The sequence below is a fragment of the Neofelis nebulosa genome, chromosome 16, assembly GCF_028018385.1.
Source record: "Neofelis nebulosa isolate mNeoNeb1 chromosome 16, mNeoNeb1.pri, whole genome shotgun sequence".
NCBI lineage: Eukaryota > Metazoa > Chordata > Mammalia > Carnivora > Felidae > Neofelis > Neofelis nebulosa.
The window spans coordinates 25,641,708-25,659,823 of NC_080797.1; the positions used below are offsets into that span (position 1 = coordinate 25,641,708).

Here is an 18,116-nt window from a genome sequence, read left to right on the forward strand (position 1 = left end):
CTAAATTCTTCCGCCTGTGCTCTTATCTCCCTGACCATTCATTCCTTCAAAATCCTCTTTGTATCTTCCATACTGGTTCTTGTCCATGCATCTGTCCATGGGCGTCCTATCCCTCTCTCTGCCCTTCCCTCTCAGTATCACCCGCATCCTGTGGGCTTTGCTACACCCCCCACCAAGAGGATTCAGACATGTAGGCATTCCTTTCTTGAGTTCTAGATGCAGATTTTCAACCTGGGCTCTCTCTCGTGTTGTAGTTCAGATTTTCAAGTACACGTCCCCAAGTGAACATCCCACTGCTAGCCTCTCAGACTCAACATCTAGTAGACAATACATGAGCTTATCAATGAAAAACCTTGGTATTATTCTTTCTTTTGCCCTCTCAGTCTTTGCATTCTGTGAATTTCAAGCAAGTCTTCACATCTACTCTTTCTTTCTACTCCCTTTGATAATATCCAGTTCAAGCTCTCCTGATTTATTTTGTCTCGTGATGCGAATTTTAGTGCGATACCCTCTGAATTCATCTTTTGTTCATCTCATCTGCTGCCGCCAGATTAATCTTTCTAAAGTATCAATGCAATCATATAAGACTACCCAGTGAAAAGACAAAAATTCTCAATGGCTGACAACTGCTCTCTGACCGACTGAACTCCTTAGCCCGGCATCCAAGATTGGCCACCAACGTTCCTAACACATAGCATAGTGCTTGGTAAAGAACAGATAATAACAGAGGTTTGTTCTTTTTTCCAATGGATGAAATGAACGAAGCTAACTTTGTGGTCTTATTTTCCCCTTCACTGATGCTACCCTCTGACCAAGATATTATTCGCTCTCTCCTGAACCTTCTGAGCCTCTTTTGCCTCATGTCTTCCCTCATTCTGTTCCCAAAGTCTTTCCTTCCTGTTCATGCCTTAAGCTCATGTGTCCCCTTGTACTCTATGGCTAACTAAAGTGACACACATTTCATCTGCATTATGTTTTAGAGTTTTGAAGTACTTCTCACCCATTATCTTGTGTTGATGTTCATATCACCCCTGTGGGAAGGTATTATTACTGACCTTTTGAGAAGCCGATATCCAGAAAGTTTAAGTGATTGGCTCAAGAGCACATGACCAGGAGTGACAAGAACCAGTAGAGTTCTTGGCTCTGATCCACTGGATCCACAAGTAGGATTCCACTGGATCGTACTTGTCCTTGAAGCCTCTCCTTTTCCCCCCTCCCTGTCTTGGTAGAGATCTCTGGGACAACCTCTGCTCCCTCCCCAAACACACACGATTATCTAAGACCGTCTTGTCTAGGTTTTCTCTTAAATTAATTGATGTGCCTCAACCTTAAAGTGGGCTGCTACAAAGCTGTGATTGAAATGTTAAGTGTGACCGGGTTATATACGTAATATGGATTATATACAATACAGTATATATTATACATGACGTAATTCATATGTATAATATAAATATATTCGATTATTTCATTTGGTTTTGTACTTTTAAATAATTTTTCCATTTTTTAATTTGCATATAGCTGACACACAATGTCAGGGAATAGTTCTAGGTGTACCACATAGCGATTCGACAAATGTATACAATATGCTATGTTCTTCACAAGTGTAGGTACCACCTGTTACCACACAGCTTTATCATAGTATCATTTACTATATTCTTTATGCTGTGCCTTTATTCACATGACATTCATTCCATAGCTGGAAGCCTGCACCTCCCACTCCCCTTTACCCATTTTGCCCATCCCTCCATCCCCCCCTTTCTTCTGCCAAAACATTGGTTTGTTCTCTGTATTTATAGGTCTGATCCTGCTTTTTGTTCGTTTATTTATTTATTTAGTTAGTTAGTTAGTTTGTTTGTTTGTTTTAGAATCCACAGGAGTGAAATCATATGGTAATTGACTTTCTCAGTCTGACTTATCTCACTTGGCACTTCTAGGTCCATCCATATTGTTGCAAATGCACGATCTTATCCCTTTTTAGGGCTGTGTAATATTCCACCATGTGTATACACGTATAGAGAGAGAATTTATTATTTCCTCTCCCTGACGCACACCCTCACTCTCTCTCTCCTCTCCCTCTCTCATACATACGTATGCCACATTTTCCTTATCCATTCTTCCATTGATGGACACTGAGGTTGCTTCCATATCTTGGGTATTGCCAACAATACTGCAATAAAAACAGAACATACATCTTTTTGAATCAGTGTTTTTGTTTTCTTTGGGTAAATACCCAGTAGTGGAATTATTGTATCATACGGTGTTTCATTTTTTAATTTTTTGAGGAAACTCCACACTATTTTCCACAGTGGTTGTACCAACTTAGATTCCCACCAGCATGAGAATTCCTTTTTTTCCACAACCTCGCCAACACTTGTTATTTCTTGTCTTTTTGATTTCAGCCATTCTTGGAGGTATAAGGTGATATCTTGTTGTGGTTTTGATTTGCATTTCCTCAGTGATGAGTGATGTTGAACATCCTCTCATGTGTCTGAGGGCCATCTGTGTGTCTTCTTTGGACAAATGTCTATTCAGGTCCTCTGCCCATTTTTTAAATCAGATTCCTTGGGGGGTTTTGGTGTTGAGTTGTGTAAGTTCTTTATATACTTTGGATGTTAGCCATTGGAGGATAGACCATTTGCATATCTTCTCCCATTCAGTAGGTTGAGACGGAGAGACACAGAGTGCGAGCGGCGGAGGGGCAGAAAGAGAGGGAGACGCAGAATCTGAAAAAGGCTCCAGGTTCTCAGCTGTCAGCACAGAGCCTGATGTTCTTTCTACATCTTGTGATTCTGAGCCTCTGTGCCATTTAGAAGAAAAAGAACCTCCTTGAAATTCCGTGTCTGGAGTCCATTTTCCACATATGTCCTCTTCTCTACACGACTATAAACTCCTTGAAGACAAGAACCATAACTTACTCATCTTTGTTTCTCCTTAGTACCTATCACTATCCGGCACAATACATTCTGTCAAAAGAAAGAAATGTGCCACCCCCCCCCCCCAAAAAAAAAGTATGACCCTGCAAGCGACATGCACAGCATCGTATTTTATTTATTAGATCTCGAAGGTATTGTTTTTTCCCTCACTAATTTATTTAAGATAAGCTTCTGAGAAACTCAGTGACCAATGTAATCTAAGCTACTCAGACTTTCAAAACGTAAGCTACTAGGTTCAAAGGAGGCGTCTTGTCCCATGTATGTTATTATTTGACATTGTTTAGTGCCTTTGTGATAAATGTATACTTTGTATGGTGTTAAAAATGCTAAGTAAAATGTTAGACTATTTCTCTTCTTCCCTCTCTTTTCTGTAACTTCTCAGACTGAACAATCTTGGCTCAGGCTAGCAAATTAGTCTCACTGCAAAGAGTGAAATATCATTTGCTTCCAAAAATGAGATTTGGTTTTACACATACCTGAACCTAAGTGATACGTGGCACTTACTCATTTTACATCGTGCTCAATATAATGGATAATAATATCCCAGGAGTGAGCAGCCCGTCTAACACACAGGTGGGAGCAGTCCTACCCTGGGGCCGTCACTAACATGTCAGGGAAGTTACTCTTCTTGATGACTCAGTTTCCTCAAACCATGAGGAAGTTCGCTCAGAGCTCTGATCCTCCTTCCTTGTTGCCATTATGGGATTCTTACTCGGATCTAATCTAGAATGAGAAATTATTAACTCCTGGCATGGCTAAAAATGATGATGCTTTTTAAATTGCCTTGTTATTTATGGATTATAGGAAGAATGCTTCTACACGGCTGACTTAGAAAATTACTATTTTCTAATTTTATGTGAGTTACATTGAATGTGCACCAGGAGCAAATTAACCCCCCAGAACTACGGATGAGCAAGCCTCGTTCGGTCACTCCACCGACCGACCTGCCCAGGGTGAGGAGAGAGGCGACAGCACCCAGGCAAGTTGCGGAGGGGGGCAGTGCGGGGCAGCAAAATCGTACCACCCAGCAAGACCTGATGCGAAGCAGCTTTTTGTTTTTAATTAAAAACATAACTTTTAAAATGCCTCATTCAGTTTTTGTTTTTCTAGACTCAAAACACAGGAATTTTTCTTAAATGAAAAGCAGAAACAGTTTAAACTTTTTTTAAGCAAAGCAAGTTAAAAAAGGAAGCCCGGGAAATTGTCCTTTGTAATTCTGCCAGTTTCAATTTTGATTCTTTGAACAACTAGTATCGGGATAATAATATTTGGTTGAAAAGAAAGAGAAGAAAAGTTCCAAGAAGCTGTTTTGATTATTTGATAGGCTGATGTCAGGCTGGCTACTGTTACTACAGTTGTTCTGACAGATGCATAAAGGAAAATCATACACAACAATTTCGACATCCGAAATATCCTCAGTCAGCTCATACAGGAGCAAACCCTACGAGACGTCCACGGCAATACTTCTAATTATTTTCGACAACTCCCATTAGTGTTACAGACCGAAAGGGGACAAAGGTCAAATCTGGATAAAACAAAAGTTACATTAAGTGAAATCTAGATGAACAGAACTTAATTCGTCATTATTTGTTCTCCGGTTTCGTTGAAACAGTTGGCATTTAATTCCAGCTACACCCTAGGACCTTGTGGAAAGAACTCAACTTTTTTATGGCGGCAGAGATTATGAAATATTCAGTTTTCCCCACGGGTATTTCCTGACATTTCTTTGGTAAACTGTAGCCCTCACAGAAGATATCAGGAGTTAGTGCAAGAAATAGTCTAAAAAGCTATTGTCACTGCAAAGATGAAAGCAACTTTGATGATCAAAAAGGAGTCAATAAAAAAAAGACTGAAAATGGTTGCTGACTCCTTCCCTATTGTTCATCGGGGATTTCTTAATTTCCCCACTCTCGATATATTATGGAATTTTCCGTGTGAAGTTTTGCCATGAGTTACAGTGATGTCAACAAAGTTTTACCTTAAGTCATATTTTATCGCAAGTCGGAGAAGCCCAGGAGGGAGCACCATTTCCGCCTTTTAAGCTTCTAGTGACGAGTGTCCTGGACGGAGGGTGAGCTCAGCTGCTCTTCAGTGACAAGTAGACCCACACCGGCCCCACCCTGAACACTCCACTGCACAAGCGCCATCTGAGGAGGCCTTTTCGTCTGTGCCAAGTCTGTTCTCTGCCCACGGAGGGTCAAGGGCACTGGCTGCTGTGCCAGGTGTCTGGAGCCGTATGTGACTGCTGTGCAGCCTTTTTATTAACTAAAAAGGAGCAAGGTTCGGAATTCTGATAAATCTGGGTTTGAACCCACCTCGACTGTTCACTAGCTGTATGAGCTTGGACGAGTTGCTCACCCTCTCGGGGTTTTAGTGTGCCGTCTGTGAAATGGGGATGAAAATACTGGTCTGATATGGCTATTATGCCAAATGAACTAATATGTGTAATGTTTCTGGGACGGTGTCTGTCATCTTACAGGCCTCTGATAACGTGCAGTTACTATTAAATTTTTCACCCTAGAATTGCCCTGTGTTATAGTCCTGTTATTGACAGAATAGACTTTCTGCAAATCATATATATCCATGTATATTTACGCACATTGTATAATACGTGATATACGCATATATACGCGGTATGTATGTTACATAGGACATATACTAGAGAGTAGGAAGGAGTTACAGGAGGTCAAGTCAGTTCACCAAGTTATTAATATTCAGCATCTATTAGATGCTTACATTTGCCATTTTGGGCAAACCACTATCTTTGATCCTGTTTGTAAACATCTGCAAAGATGAAAAAAGTTCAATTCTCTAAACCTAACGTTTCTACGAGACAACCAAAGTGTCAAGATCTGTCAATACCTACAGCAGTTCCTGTGCATAATGGCTGGTGGCACTTAGAAGAATGTTAGCAATCCTACACGTGATGGCTGAGGACAACGCATTTATCAAAGGTTTCATTAAGACTTGTGATCTCTATCGATACATTATTGACTTTTTTTTTTTTTAAACATTTTATTTATTTTTGAGACAGTGAGAGATAGAGCATGAACAGGGGAGGGTCAGAGAGAGGGAGACACAGAATCCGAAACAGGCTCCAGGCTCCGAGCTGTCAGCACAGAGCCCGACGCGGGGCTCGAACTCACAGACCGCGAGATCATGACCTGAGCTGAAGTCGGCCGCCCAACCGACTGAGCCACCCAGGTGCCCCCATTATTGACTTTTTAAAAGTGTTTATTTATTTTTGTGCGGGGGGGGGGGGGGGGGTGGTAGTGGCAGAGATAGAGAATCCCAAGCAGGCTCCGCACTGTCAGCACAGAGCCCAACCTGGGGCTCCTTCTCACAAACCGTGAGATCATGACCTGAGCCAAAATCAAGAGTCGGATGCTTAACCGACTGAGCCACCCAGGCGCCGCGATATGTTGTTGACTTTTTAGTTTAAACCGTCAAAATTGCCACAAAGACAAATTCACTACAACCAGAAGAATTGGATGAAAATAATCCTGCCATTTGAAAATAGAATAGGTCATTAGCTATTGTCATAGCCAGAATATTGTGGTTATATTAGATTTATTTCATTAACATAATGGAAAGAGGGAGAAAAGTCAAGTTCAAAAGAAAACCTGGTTTGTGAGAGTACGATAATGTCCACTTACATCAGTATGATGACATGGCAGTCACGGTCAGCTGCACACTCCCCCCTTCCCGCTCCAGGTTATCCTTCCTCTCCTAGTCCCTGGCCAGCAGATGGATCCTGATGGGTCTAGGCCAGTTTGGGTTCCCTTAGTTCTCTTGCCAGGGATTGGACATGCCAGGCCGAGCACGTGACCGGTTCTGGCCAATGAGACGTGAAGGGAGGTATGTGTGTCGGGGGCTGCTTCTGGGAAAGGTCGTCTTCCTCTTCAGAAGGCCTCCCTGGAAACAGACAGTCCCCTTCTGCCTCTGGATGTCGCTAGGTCTACGTGGGATGACGGCAGCTGCTGTAGCCATCTTGGATTGCTTTGGGGATGAAGCCATCATAGGAGGTACAGCCATGACAATGGCAGAGAAGCAGAGCCCGGCCCTACCCGCAGACTTCTGGTCTTGTGAGGTAAACAGTCCCTAACCTAAGCTGTTTATACCAACTAGGGGTGGAGTACTCGGTTACCTGCAGCCAAAGCATCCCAGCGGACACAGGAAGTGGATGAGCTCCCAGACCCGGAGAAAGTTAGGAAGCCAAGCAGCCAAGCAGCCAAGCAGAAGTAGGAGAGTACCTGTTCCTGTGACTCCAGTTCCTTGTGTTGTAGTTTTTTCTCTGCACGTCGCACTTGGTTAGAGCGGTTTTCTAGTTCGTCTTGCAAAGCCTGAAACAACGTAAGAGAAACACATAAACGTTAAAAATTAGCATCCTTGAAAAGAAGTCTTACCACCTGAATTGGCATCGAAAAGGTCTCGGCTCTAGTCCATTACTGTTGTTCCACAGAGTTCAGGCAAACAAAACCAGACTTTCAATGTCACGCCCAGGCAGTTTTTGCTTTAGGAATCACTGGTATAACAAACTCCAAACATAAAACAGACACATTAGGCACGCCCGGGTGGCTCAGTCGGTTGAGCGTCCGACTTCGGCTCAGGTCGTGATCTCACAGTCCGTGAGTTCGAGCCCCGCGTCGGGCTCTGTGCTGACGGCTCGGAGCCTGGAGCCTGTTTCGGATTCTGTGTCTCCCTCTCTCTCTGCCCCTCCCCCGCTCATGCTCCGTCTCTCTCTCTCTGTCAAAAATAAATAAACATTAAAAAAAGAAAACAAAACAGACACATTAGCAGGTGCCAATTCATTTAATAAAAATGGCTCTTACGTTCCCAGCATAGAACCAAAGCATGCAATAAAGCTTAAAGTTATTGCTAATTAAAGTGGGTCTATCAGTACACCTTCAAGGAACGCTGAGCTCTGAAAAGTATGGTGACAGCTAGGAACAGTAACGTTGGACCAACATGATGGTCTTCCAAATGATACTAATAGTAACCTCAAAGGAATTTCTTTTTTTTTTTAACAGTTAATTTTTTACTTATTTTTGAGATAGAGAGACACAGTGTGATAGGAGAGGGGCAGAGAGAGAGGGAGACAGAATCCGAAGCAGGCTCCAGGCTCTGGGCTATCAGCACAGAGCCCGACGTGGGGCTGGGACTCACGAACTGTGAGATCATGACCCGAGCCGAAGTCGGACACTTAGCCGACGGAGCCACCCCACGTGCCCCAAGGAATTTCTTTTTTTAAGTCATTAAGGATGGTGTGGAATTCGCGGAACCTGTCAGAAGTGTTCAGAGAGGAACCCTTTCAGTTGCCAAGTGGCTGATGGAAACAGAATTCAGGTTAACATGGGGAATTGAGAAACCATAAGATGAATAATCGTCATTGCATCAATGACTATTTTAAGTAAAGAGGTGAATTAGAAAAGAAACAACACATTCAAACAATACGCCATAATTATGGATATAATATATAAAAGTTACGGTGAGCAAAACACATGGCCTAGTAATTGCAAAGATGCCAAAAAAGGTCTTAAAATAAAATTCATTCAGCGAAGACAACTGACCTTCTGTTATATGTCAAGAACTGTGATAGGTATTCTCAATAGAACAGTAAAAGAAAACAGACCAAAAAAAAATCCCTCTCATGAAGCTTATATTATGTTGGGGGGTAAGACAATAAGGATACAATACGTATAATATATCAGTGATAAGTGCAGAAGAGAAATAAAGCAGGGGTAGGAGGATATTCTGGAGTGGGGCTGGGAAAGATGTTGCGATTTTTAAAGATATTTATTTATTTTGAGAGAGAGCGAGTGGGAGAGAGCAGGGGAGGGTCAGAGGGAGGGAGAGAGAGAATCCCAAGCAGGTTCCGCACCATCAGCGCACAGCCCAACGTGGGGCTCAATCCCACCAACCGTGAGATCATGACCTGAGCCGACATCAAGAGTCGAATGCTTAACTGAGAAGGTGACTGACCCCGAAGATGTTGCAGATGGCCCAAGAAAACGTGAGCAAAGACCTGAAGGAGGAGAGCAAGTCATATGACTATCTGCAGGAAAAAACTGCCAAGCCGGGGATACTGTGTGTGCAAAGGCCCTGGTGTGGCATGTTTGAGGGAACTCCAAGAGCCAGTGTGGAGAGTGAGCACAGGGGGAGCCACAACGTCAGGGATGTCACAGGTGCCCAGTTGCATCAGGTCACACAGAGCCTCAGGGGGCAGCGAAGAACTAGATTTTCTTCAGAGGTAGAAGGAAAGCTACCGCAGGGCTGCGGGCAAGTGCTGTTTGGCTGCTGCGAAGAATAGCTGGAAGAAGGATGAGGGCAGGAGCAGGGAGGCCGGGGAGAGGCCACTGAAACATACTGGGGAAGGATGATGCGGAACTGGACCAGGGTGGTGGCTGGTAGCAGCTGGGGGTGAGGGACGCGTCGGATCCCTGATATATTTGAAGACAGAGTGACAGCCCCAAGGGGTGGATGCATAGCATGAAAATAAAAAGCCCCCCAGGATTCTGGGTGGAGCAGGTAGACGAATGCAGTTGGGGAAGCTAAGGGAGGGATGGGGGAACCTAGGATACGTTAAGTCAGGAACGCCCACTACACATCCAAGCAAAGATGCTGGGTTGCAGCTTGATGTAAGAGTCTGAAGTCCAGGGAGAATGTCTAAGTCAGTGTCCATTAAGAATTCTTCCAATGCGGGGCGCCTGGCTGGCTCAGTCGGTTCAGCGTCAGACTTCAGCTCAGGTCATGATCTCGCGGTCTGTGAGTTCGAGCCCGGCGTCGGGCTCTGCACCGACAGCTCGGAGCCTGGAGCCTACTTCAGATTCTGTGTTGCTGTGTCTTTCTGCCTCTCCCCTGCTCATGCTCTGTCTCTCTCTCAAAAATAAATAAACATTAACAAAAATAAAAATAAAGAATTCCTTCAGTGCAATGCCAGTCTTTTTTATATACTGATATACGCAGTGGTTCTTCACCTTCTCTGGGGTTCTAGACGCAGCCAACCAGCATCTGAAGCATGTTATGTGCTCACTCCGCAACATGGAAAAAGTACACTTATGATTTTGCCTCGGATTTCAGGAAGTCCACATACTGCCTGAAGCCCATCCACGGATGAACCCCAGGCTAAGAACCTCTAGCTTAAAAAGGAAAACGGTTGGAGGGTGAGGCGAAAAGCTTTGGGGGCTCTTTGATGTTACACTTGACTATTAAATTCACAATTCAGCCACGTCTGCCAATGAGCTTGAAACGATTCTTGTTTATAATTCTGTGGCTGTGGTCTGTGAATACAATTGTTCCTAAGTTGGTTGATCAAGTGGCATTTCTTTTTCCTTTGGTAGCTACCAATAAATAGGATCTCGTCAGCTTCGCTTCTGGCATAACTGGGGAGAGTAATGATTACTGTATTAGGAAGAATGCTGGCACGTTTTTCTGTTCCCAGTGTCTCCTGCTCTCCCCTTCACCCTCACCCTGCTGTCAGAATGATCTTCTTAAGCCGAAATCTAATTATGTCAGTCCCCCCACTGAAATGCTTCCACAATACTCCAGCATCCCCGAGAAACAGCTCACACTCTTGAGCATGGCATTCGGGGATCTGGGTCTTCTGGCTCTGGCCAGGCTGAGCCCCATGACGCCTCAGTGCCAATAACAACAGGGACTATCACTGACTCCGTGGGTTTTATTTTTAGCCCTCACTGCAATCCTGGACAGCAGGTGTTCCTTCACGTTCCTCAGAGAACGCGGAGTGGAGGCTCCGTGAGGTTAAACGGCCCGCTCGGGTCTCTGTGGCCAGTACGAAGGAAACCGGACTGGCACGTTAAAACACGGACTCATTTCCAGTCCTATACATTTGGCTACGGGTGCTGCCTCTTTCTCCCTCTGTACCTGCTTTCCTTTTCCTTTGCCTGGATGCTGTCCCACCGGCTCTGCTTGATGGTATCCATCCTGAGAGCAAAGTACGGAGGCCTCTGGGCTTCTATCCATCCAGCGTTTAAGGGAATCAGGGTCTGGGTCTGTGCGAGACAGAGCGACGGACGCTCAGGGCTCTCTCCTCTTCGGGTCCGGAGGCCTAATGCCAAGCCAGCTCGACGCCTGGCACACGCCTGACGCCGGATTCATGTTTGAGGAAGGAGCTAATAAATATTTGAACTACACTCCCCGAGGAAATGTACTTCAATCATCAGGGCTTCCAAATGTCCTTAATACAGCACATTAAACTAAAGGTTATTATGTTTCTGGAAATACAGGATATACAACTATACCTTCCAAATACCTATATCTAGACACGTGTCATATATGCATATATATGATATTACCGTTCTTTGTGATAATGCATTGTCTGGTGTCTGCCACATTCAAGAATACAACGCGCCCTTGATTTTTTTCTTTAGTTTTTATTTCGCAGAACAAAAAAATAAATAAATAAAGGAGATGTACACCTCTCTTGTCTTACACAAAAAATTGCTCCCCGCCTCCTGCGTCGGCTCCCTCCTCCTCCACCAGCGGACCCCGGGCATGGCCACGTGCAGTGTCTCCCCCCCCCAACCCCAATCTCCTCTCCGCCCTCTCGATGCCGCATCACACCTGCCAGCTGCCCCCACCATGCTTCCCCGTCCGTGTCCGTCACAGCCCCTGGTTCCCTCCCAGATGCCAAAGCCAGAAGCCAATTTTCTCCCTCGCTCCATGGCCACGTTTGGTGCTGCTCGTGTCCCAGTGTCTTTGCCCTCGAACTGTGAGGAACTCATTCTGCAGGGTGAAGCCGGGGGTCAGGAAAGGAGGCCGCTGCAGAAGCGCCGGCCAGGCACGCGAGGGCTTGAAAGAGGGCAGCGGGCACAGGGATGGGGGTGGGGTGGTAGAGTCACAAACAGGGCATCCGGGGAAGGGGGGGGGGGCTCCGAGATACCGCAAGGCCTTGGCACTGAACGGCCACAGGACACGACACCACGAGCTACCGACGGGACAAGAAGCAAGGCGGGGCGGTAGGGGCAGGATGGTTTTCTGCAAGTTGAGTTTAAGGAGCTGGCGGGACTTCTGAGGGGACCGGTCACGCTGGGAGGGGGTTCTGAGCAGGGGACAGGGGTCTCAGACCAGGTGCAGATGGCACACTTCCTTGGGGAAGAAAGTCGAAGAAGCTTTTGCAAACCGGACTCCTGGGTGCCAGCCACACGTAAGAGCAGGCAGAGGGAGAGGGGGCAGGGGGGCCGGTAAGAACTCGGGGCTCAGGAGGCAGCCGAGAAGCCAGTATCCCAGGTGTGTGGCTGAAAGCATTTCTAACCGGACAGGTAACAGAATTAGCTCCGATGCTTTCTCCACACTTCACGCGGCAGAAAGTCCAAGTCGGCCATATTTTATCCATGTTATCAAAATAGAAGCGAGATTACATTTGCTTGTCAAAACGGGACCCCTTTTCAAATGTGCTCAGAGTTTAAAGACGTAAGACGTGATCTTTTTAAGGTTAATTGGAGAAAGCGGTTATGTCCAGAAATTACTTTTATTATCTGCTAAAAAATCAGCTTCAGAAATTGAAAAGTAACCGAATAATATACCACTTTCCAAAAAAGTTAAATGTACTAGATGAAAGGAAAACAGCCGTTTACATTGGCAGCCGTTCCTGGTCTCATATTCTAAAAAATTATTAGGCCATTAGAGTTCCAACCTCAGAACCTGACACAGGACTGTGCAAGAGTGGCCACAATTACTCACTAAGAACGAGCAAGAACATTCTTGCAAGTTGTGGCTTCTTTACTCAAAAGCCTTCAGATCTGACATACACACACACACACAAAAATCACAACTTGGAGTTTATTTCTGAAAAAAAGCCCATGATAATGAAAGAACAGAATGTCCAACATTGGGTCACAAATTTGAAACAAAAAACTCCAACTCGAACAGTTCAACAGTTTATTCTGCAAAATTATTCCTCATCTCTCAGCTCTGCTGTGTTCACTTACATCACTACTGAAAAGGCAGTTCTTTTCTCCCAACTAAACCTGCCTTGAAATGCCACGTAAGGCAGCTTGCCATAGGAAGTTACACTTGCCGACTTTCGGGGTGCTTTGTGGCCGCTGGGAACAAAGAATGACACTTTGCAGAAGAAAAATGTAAATGGCATAATAAGCTTTGCAAGAACAACGAGAGTATACCGCACTCTTTAAAAGGGAGCATATTATAAAGTAATCTGAGTTGTTTGTTTAAAATATGAAAATAATTAGAGCAAATTAAAGTCTGAAAGATTACACACGTCAGTGGACTTCGCAGGGTGAGGAGACGCGCTGGGAGCTAATGGGCCTGCTGAATGGCACCTGTGTTAGTCCTAGAGCTTTTCTGTTGGTTTGGGGGAGAGTAAAGAGTAAAGAGTAAAGAGTCAATGCTATTTTCATAAAAATCATAAACATGATTCAAAGCAAACCACTCAACTTGTAAAACCATGCATTAAGGAATTATGTGTCGTCTTACTAAAAACCAGTTTCTCTTGCAGTTCTAAAGCAATTAAACAAACATGAAATGATGAAACAAAAGGGTTCATTTCAATTATAAAGTGGTTAAAAAGTTATTTAATGAAGGAAACATTCATTGGCAGGGAGAAACACTGCGCTATAGTGATAAAAGGATATTGGGGTGCCCGGTGGGCTCGGCCAGTAGAGCATGTGACTCTTGATCTTGGGGTCATGACTTTGAGCCCACACCGGTGTAGACTGGATAGATAGATGATAGATAGATAGACAGATACATAGATAGATAATCAGAATGTTCCCAGCATACAAGGCATGTGGCAGAGCCTTATGAATGACCAGAAGTCTTTCCAGATATCTGACCTGGCCTTTGGCTCACCTCTCAGCCAGCTCCACAGGTGGGGGCGGTGGTAGGTGTCCATTCTGACCTACGAGAGCTATGACTTTATGATCCTTTTTCAGTAGGCCATCCGGGCAAGCAAATTTGTCCTCAGCTCATCACTCAGAACACTTGTGCTCTCTCTCTAGAGAATACAATCTCAAACTCTCTACCTCCCCATCTTTACCCAAACCTCCGTTGTGAGAAATTTGGAAAACTACTTTCCATTCAAAACAGAATCAACAGGAAAAAGCTGCCCTTCTCCTGAGTCACTTCTGAAAACACTGTCAGCAGAGTGGACTCTTACCTTTTTGTTACACATGCTACAGGACTATGCCTTCCTGATTTTTAAGAGTTTTCAAACCAGTCCTCGCAGACTTGAAATTTAATGCATTTTATGCTTATATTCTGCCTCATTCTGTGTTGCCAAGTCTTGGCCAAATGCTTACGTCTGGCCTTTTCACAAATCACCACGAGGCCTACGGGCACATTCTTCTGAGCCTGCCATACAGTGAGGGGCAAAGGGCACATGGACCCTTTCCCTGGTTCTGTCCCATAGACCATGTTCCACATGTCCTCTGGGAAGTGGGAATCTTGAGTAGCATTCTTTTATTTAAAGAAACTGGGTTAAAGCATATGTAAACCAAACAATCACGGATTAAGTTTTGCCCTGTATGAATATAAAATTGGGATCCTCAAAGTCGTTGCTTTTGAGGACTTTGGGTTAAGTCTGTGGCCATGAAATGAGAAAGAGGATGAGCCTCTCCTGGGTGAGATGCAGAAAGGAACTTGTTAGCCCCAAGCTCTGCCCCGCTGAGGAGTTTCAACAAGAACAAAGAAGCACAATATTTGTGCTAAAGATGCTGCTCGAAAGAAGTCAACCCGTTGAAAACGGGTGAAGCTGGGTGACGCGTAGGTGGGGGTTCTGCATACTATTCGCCCTACTTTTGTGTATGTTGGAAAGTTTCCATAACAAAAAGTTAGAAAAATTTCAAGCTTTTCCTACTTAAAAAAAACATGAAGTCACCCTAACGTTCCTTTCATGAGGCTTGAATTTACTCTCTTACTTCAGAGAAGACACGTGGCTCATTCGGCATTCCGTGGGCAGGAGAGACATAGAAGGATTTCCCCATGTGTATTCTGAACGGAAAGTTAAGGAAGCAAGGAGTGATGTTCATATTTTGACCTCAGGAGAAGATAACTGGAAAGGGCAGGCTTATTTGTATTTTTATTAAGATATGATTTACATACAGTAAAATTCCAGGTTTATTTTTCAATGGAAATGGTCTCTCTTCCATTTAAAACATGTCAGGTGCTTTCAAAGTTTGTGCCATAAAACATCTATTAGGATTATAAAATCTTGGTATCAACCATCATCCACTGATTGGCTTACCCCTCAAACGGAAATGACACCTGAACTGTGACTACGGGGAGGGGACACTACTTATGAAGGGGAAACAGGGATGACTCTCATTTAAACCTTAACTGCCTTTTTAATAATGCCCACGTTTGCTTGCGTAGCATTTACTTCAACTCAGTTTACAAATGGTGCCGACGATATTGCGCGTGAGTACGTTTTCTTGGACGTGTCACCTGACCCAGAAGCTGCAGATGATTTTCTTTCTACTATTGCTCAGTGAAAGCTAAGGGAAAATTAAACGCAAGCAATAAGATCTCCCTATTTTAAGGTCAGATTTACAGACTTTTTTTTTAAAGCACATCTTAAACCACTGGCATACAGCAGGAAGACCATACAGCAGGAAGCCGTGTCTCCCAGAGGAGGAGATACGAATCTGGAGCGAAGGAGGGTGACGCAATGGCAGAGTGACATTTTTACTGGGCGCTCTTACAGGCTATTTACAGAGGCCACTATAGCTCCTGTCTGATTTTATTTTATTTTATTTTATTTTATTTTATTTTATTTTATTTTAATTTTATTTTTTTGACAGGCGAAATCTACTAACAAAAGTAACAAGTCTTCAACTGGAACGCCAGTCAAGATTTCTCTCGATTTCTCTCGAAGTGATTTCTTCATCTAGATGTACCAGGATGAATAACAAACCATAAAAAAGTTTTTAGTAGTGATTCTGCAGTAATGGAGAACGGGTTCATATTATAGACCTAAAGAAACCCAGAACCATAGTCTCTGCAGAGGCCACTAATGTATTCAAAACACAACAGTGGAACCTTTTTTCTCTATGGCTTACATTCAGGTTTTTAATTTTTTTTTTTTTTCACATTCCAAGCAAGCGCTTTTTTTTTTCCTTTTTTTAACCCTCATAATTCAGCCTCTGGTGACATTGGTACGAAGGAAAGGAGATCTTTGGGGGGTGTTAACCCCATGCACACGTTACCCTGCACATCAGGCAAAATTCCTTTCAGGTGGAAAGTTTCTAGTCCTTGTTGCCACAAACCACACGTATGAGAAGTTGCACTTGGACCTGAGCCATGGCTATGGTACGTAGGAGGCTACTGACTCAACATGAAAGGCAAAACGATGGCAGCCCATATTACAAAAACAAGAGTAGCGTTTTCACCAAAGAATAAGAGAATACGTTGTCACCTGCTCTCTCTTCTCTCTTTCACCTGTCTTCAGTCTTTTAAAATTCCCGCATAATTTCCTCTGAAAGTCCTAAAAATACACTGTACAAAAGTTGTTTCCTGGCCTTAACACAGATTCCAGGAACAGAAATCATGTTATCCTGAGACTTTGATGATCTGAAGGAGCTGGTGTCTCCTGGTGGACCTCGTCAGCCTTTCCCTAGCCACCCTCCTGACCGGACCCATATCTCCTCTTCAACTAGCCCGCGTTTTTGTCCTCAGGAAATCCACAGCACATCCCGCCCCCTCTGCCACTCCAGACAGGCTAACTCGTGAGCAGGCTCCTATCGCAGGTGGTAGAAATCGAGGATCGGGTTCAAGAACCGCAGCTAGGATGCTCAGGACCATGGGGAGGAGTGGGGCGGAGCGAGGAGTGTCAAAGTCTCGCAGACCACCCCTCCTTGGCATAAGCCCAGGGAAGAGGGAGCACCCATAAGTCATTCATTTCAATTTCGACTCTCCTACAACGGCTGATCCTTCACACGCATGATCCCTTGAGCCTGTACCACTCGTCCCAATTCGCTTGCAATGAACCATGAATTTCTCCTCTATTAAAGCAGAAGAAATGTGCCAGGTGTGACAGAGAAGGCACTTTAAAAAATGGCTGCGAGGCCCCCAGCAGGGGTGGCTGGGCGCTGTCATTAACTAAGGTGAGGGGGAAGAGAACAGAATTACAATATACGGAAAGGAAGGGAAAGAAGAAGTTTCCGTGCGACATAGATTCAACAGCAATCCAAGGCTAACGACAGCCATCAGAGCACAGTGCAGGAGAGAAATCGTGAAGGAAGCGTTTGGGGGCAGTGAGAGGATGAGTTCAGAGTTAGAGTTTGAGCGCACACCATGACACCGGTGTTCCCTGCCCCGTGGGCGGTGTCCCAGGGCCCGGCAGGGGCTGCCCCGCTGGTGGTCCTGAAGCTCACCCCCACGCACATCTCACGCGTCCCCCGGGTTGACCTCTCCTACTGTTTCTTATGTGCGTACGCGGTGGCCTCCCCGTCACCTCAGACGCATCAAGTCTAAGACCAAACTCAAGATGTTCTTCCTCAACCGGCTTCCCTCCCGCCGTCCTGCTGATCAGTGACACAGCACTCTTGTGGCCACCAGGGTTTCCATGCGTCAGCCCTCTGTGGGTCTCCCCTCTTTCAGTTCTCCCTCCCCATTAGCTGCCAGGTTCCTTCCATTTCTAGAAGCGACTCTTCCTTCGGTCTCCATTTTTGTACACAACGATTCCATGTTTTTCCTGGTTGTGACCCCCTGCGTGCCCCTAGGAGACAACATTTTCTCAAAGACTATCTTTTTATGCCACTCTCCATCTCCAAAACATTAGTGCCTGACCATTTCCTACCCTGTCGATGTTAACCTTACTTCCGCATCCCTCCATCATCTTGCTTATCGCGCTCAGCATCCGAACTCCAAACTAACACGTTAGCTCCTACACCAGGCACTGTGCTAGGAGTCCTAAATACTCCATTCCTTTCACAATAACCCTCTGAGAAACCTCACTTTAGAGGGAGGCAGCTAAGACTGCTACAGGTGGCCCAAGCTTTCCAGCTAGAAAGTCATAGGAAACAGTCGCACGTCAGCTGGACTTGGGAGGAGGAAACTGCACTGCCTGAGCACCTGCTTCTTCTGTCTCTCGACCTCCACTTCCTGCTACCAAGAGGCCCACTCAGCACTGCCCCATGGGCCTTTGTTCCTTCCTTCAACTTTTTTTTTTTAGTTTATTCATTTATTTTAAGAGAGAGAGAGAGA

At 44.9% G+C, this 18,116-nt stretch overlaps 1 protein-coding gene across 14 annotated transcripts in view; it reads right to left on the reverse strand.

Annotated features, from left to right (window-relative positions):
- Window positions 1-18,116, reverse strand: part of CEP112 (centrosomal protein 112) — a 413,866-nt gene that overhangs the window by 37,664 nt on the left and 358,086 nt on the right. For 9 of the 14 annotated variants that reach the window (XR_009254956.1, XR_009254958.1, XR_009254960.1 and 6 more), the window contains 2 exons: window positions 7,187-7,276; window positions 6,590-6,932 (listed from right to left, as the gene is read on the reverse strand). Coding sequence is in view for 4 of the 14 variants with exons in the window: in XM_058703639.1 (XP_058559622.1) it covers window positions 7,187-7,276 (90 nt within the window). In the remaining 10 variants the exon portion in view is untranslated. The remainder of the gene's footprint in view (window positions 1-6,589; window positions 6,933-7,186; window positions 7,277-18,116) is intronic. The other 5 variants (XM_058703639.1, XM_058703641.1, XM_058703640.1 and 2 more) reach the window with 2 other exon arrangements.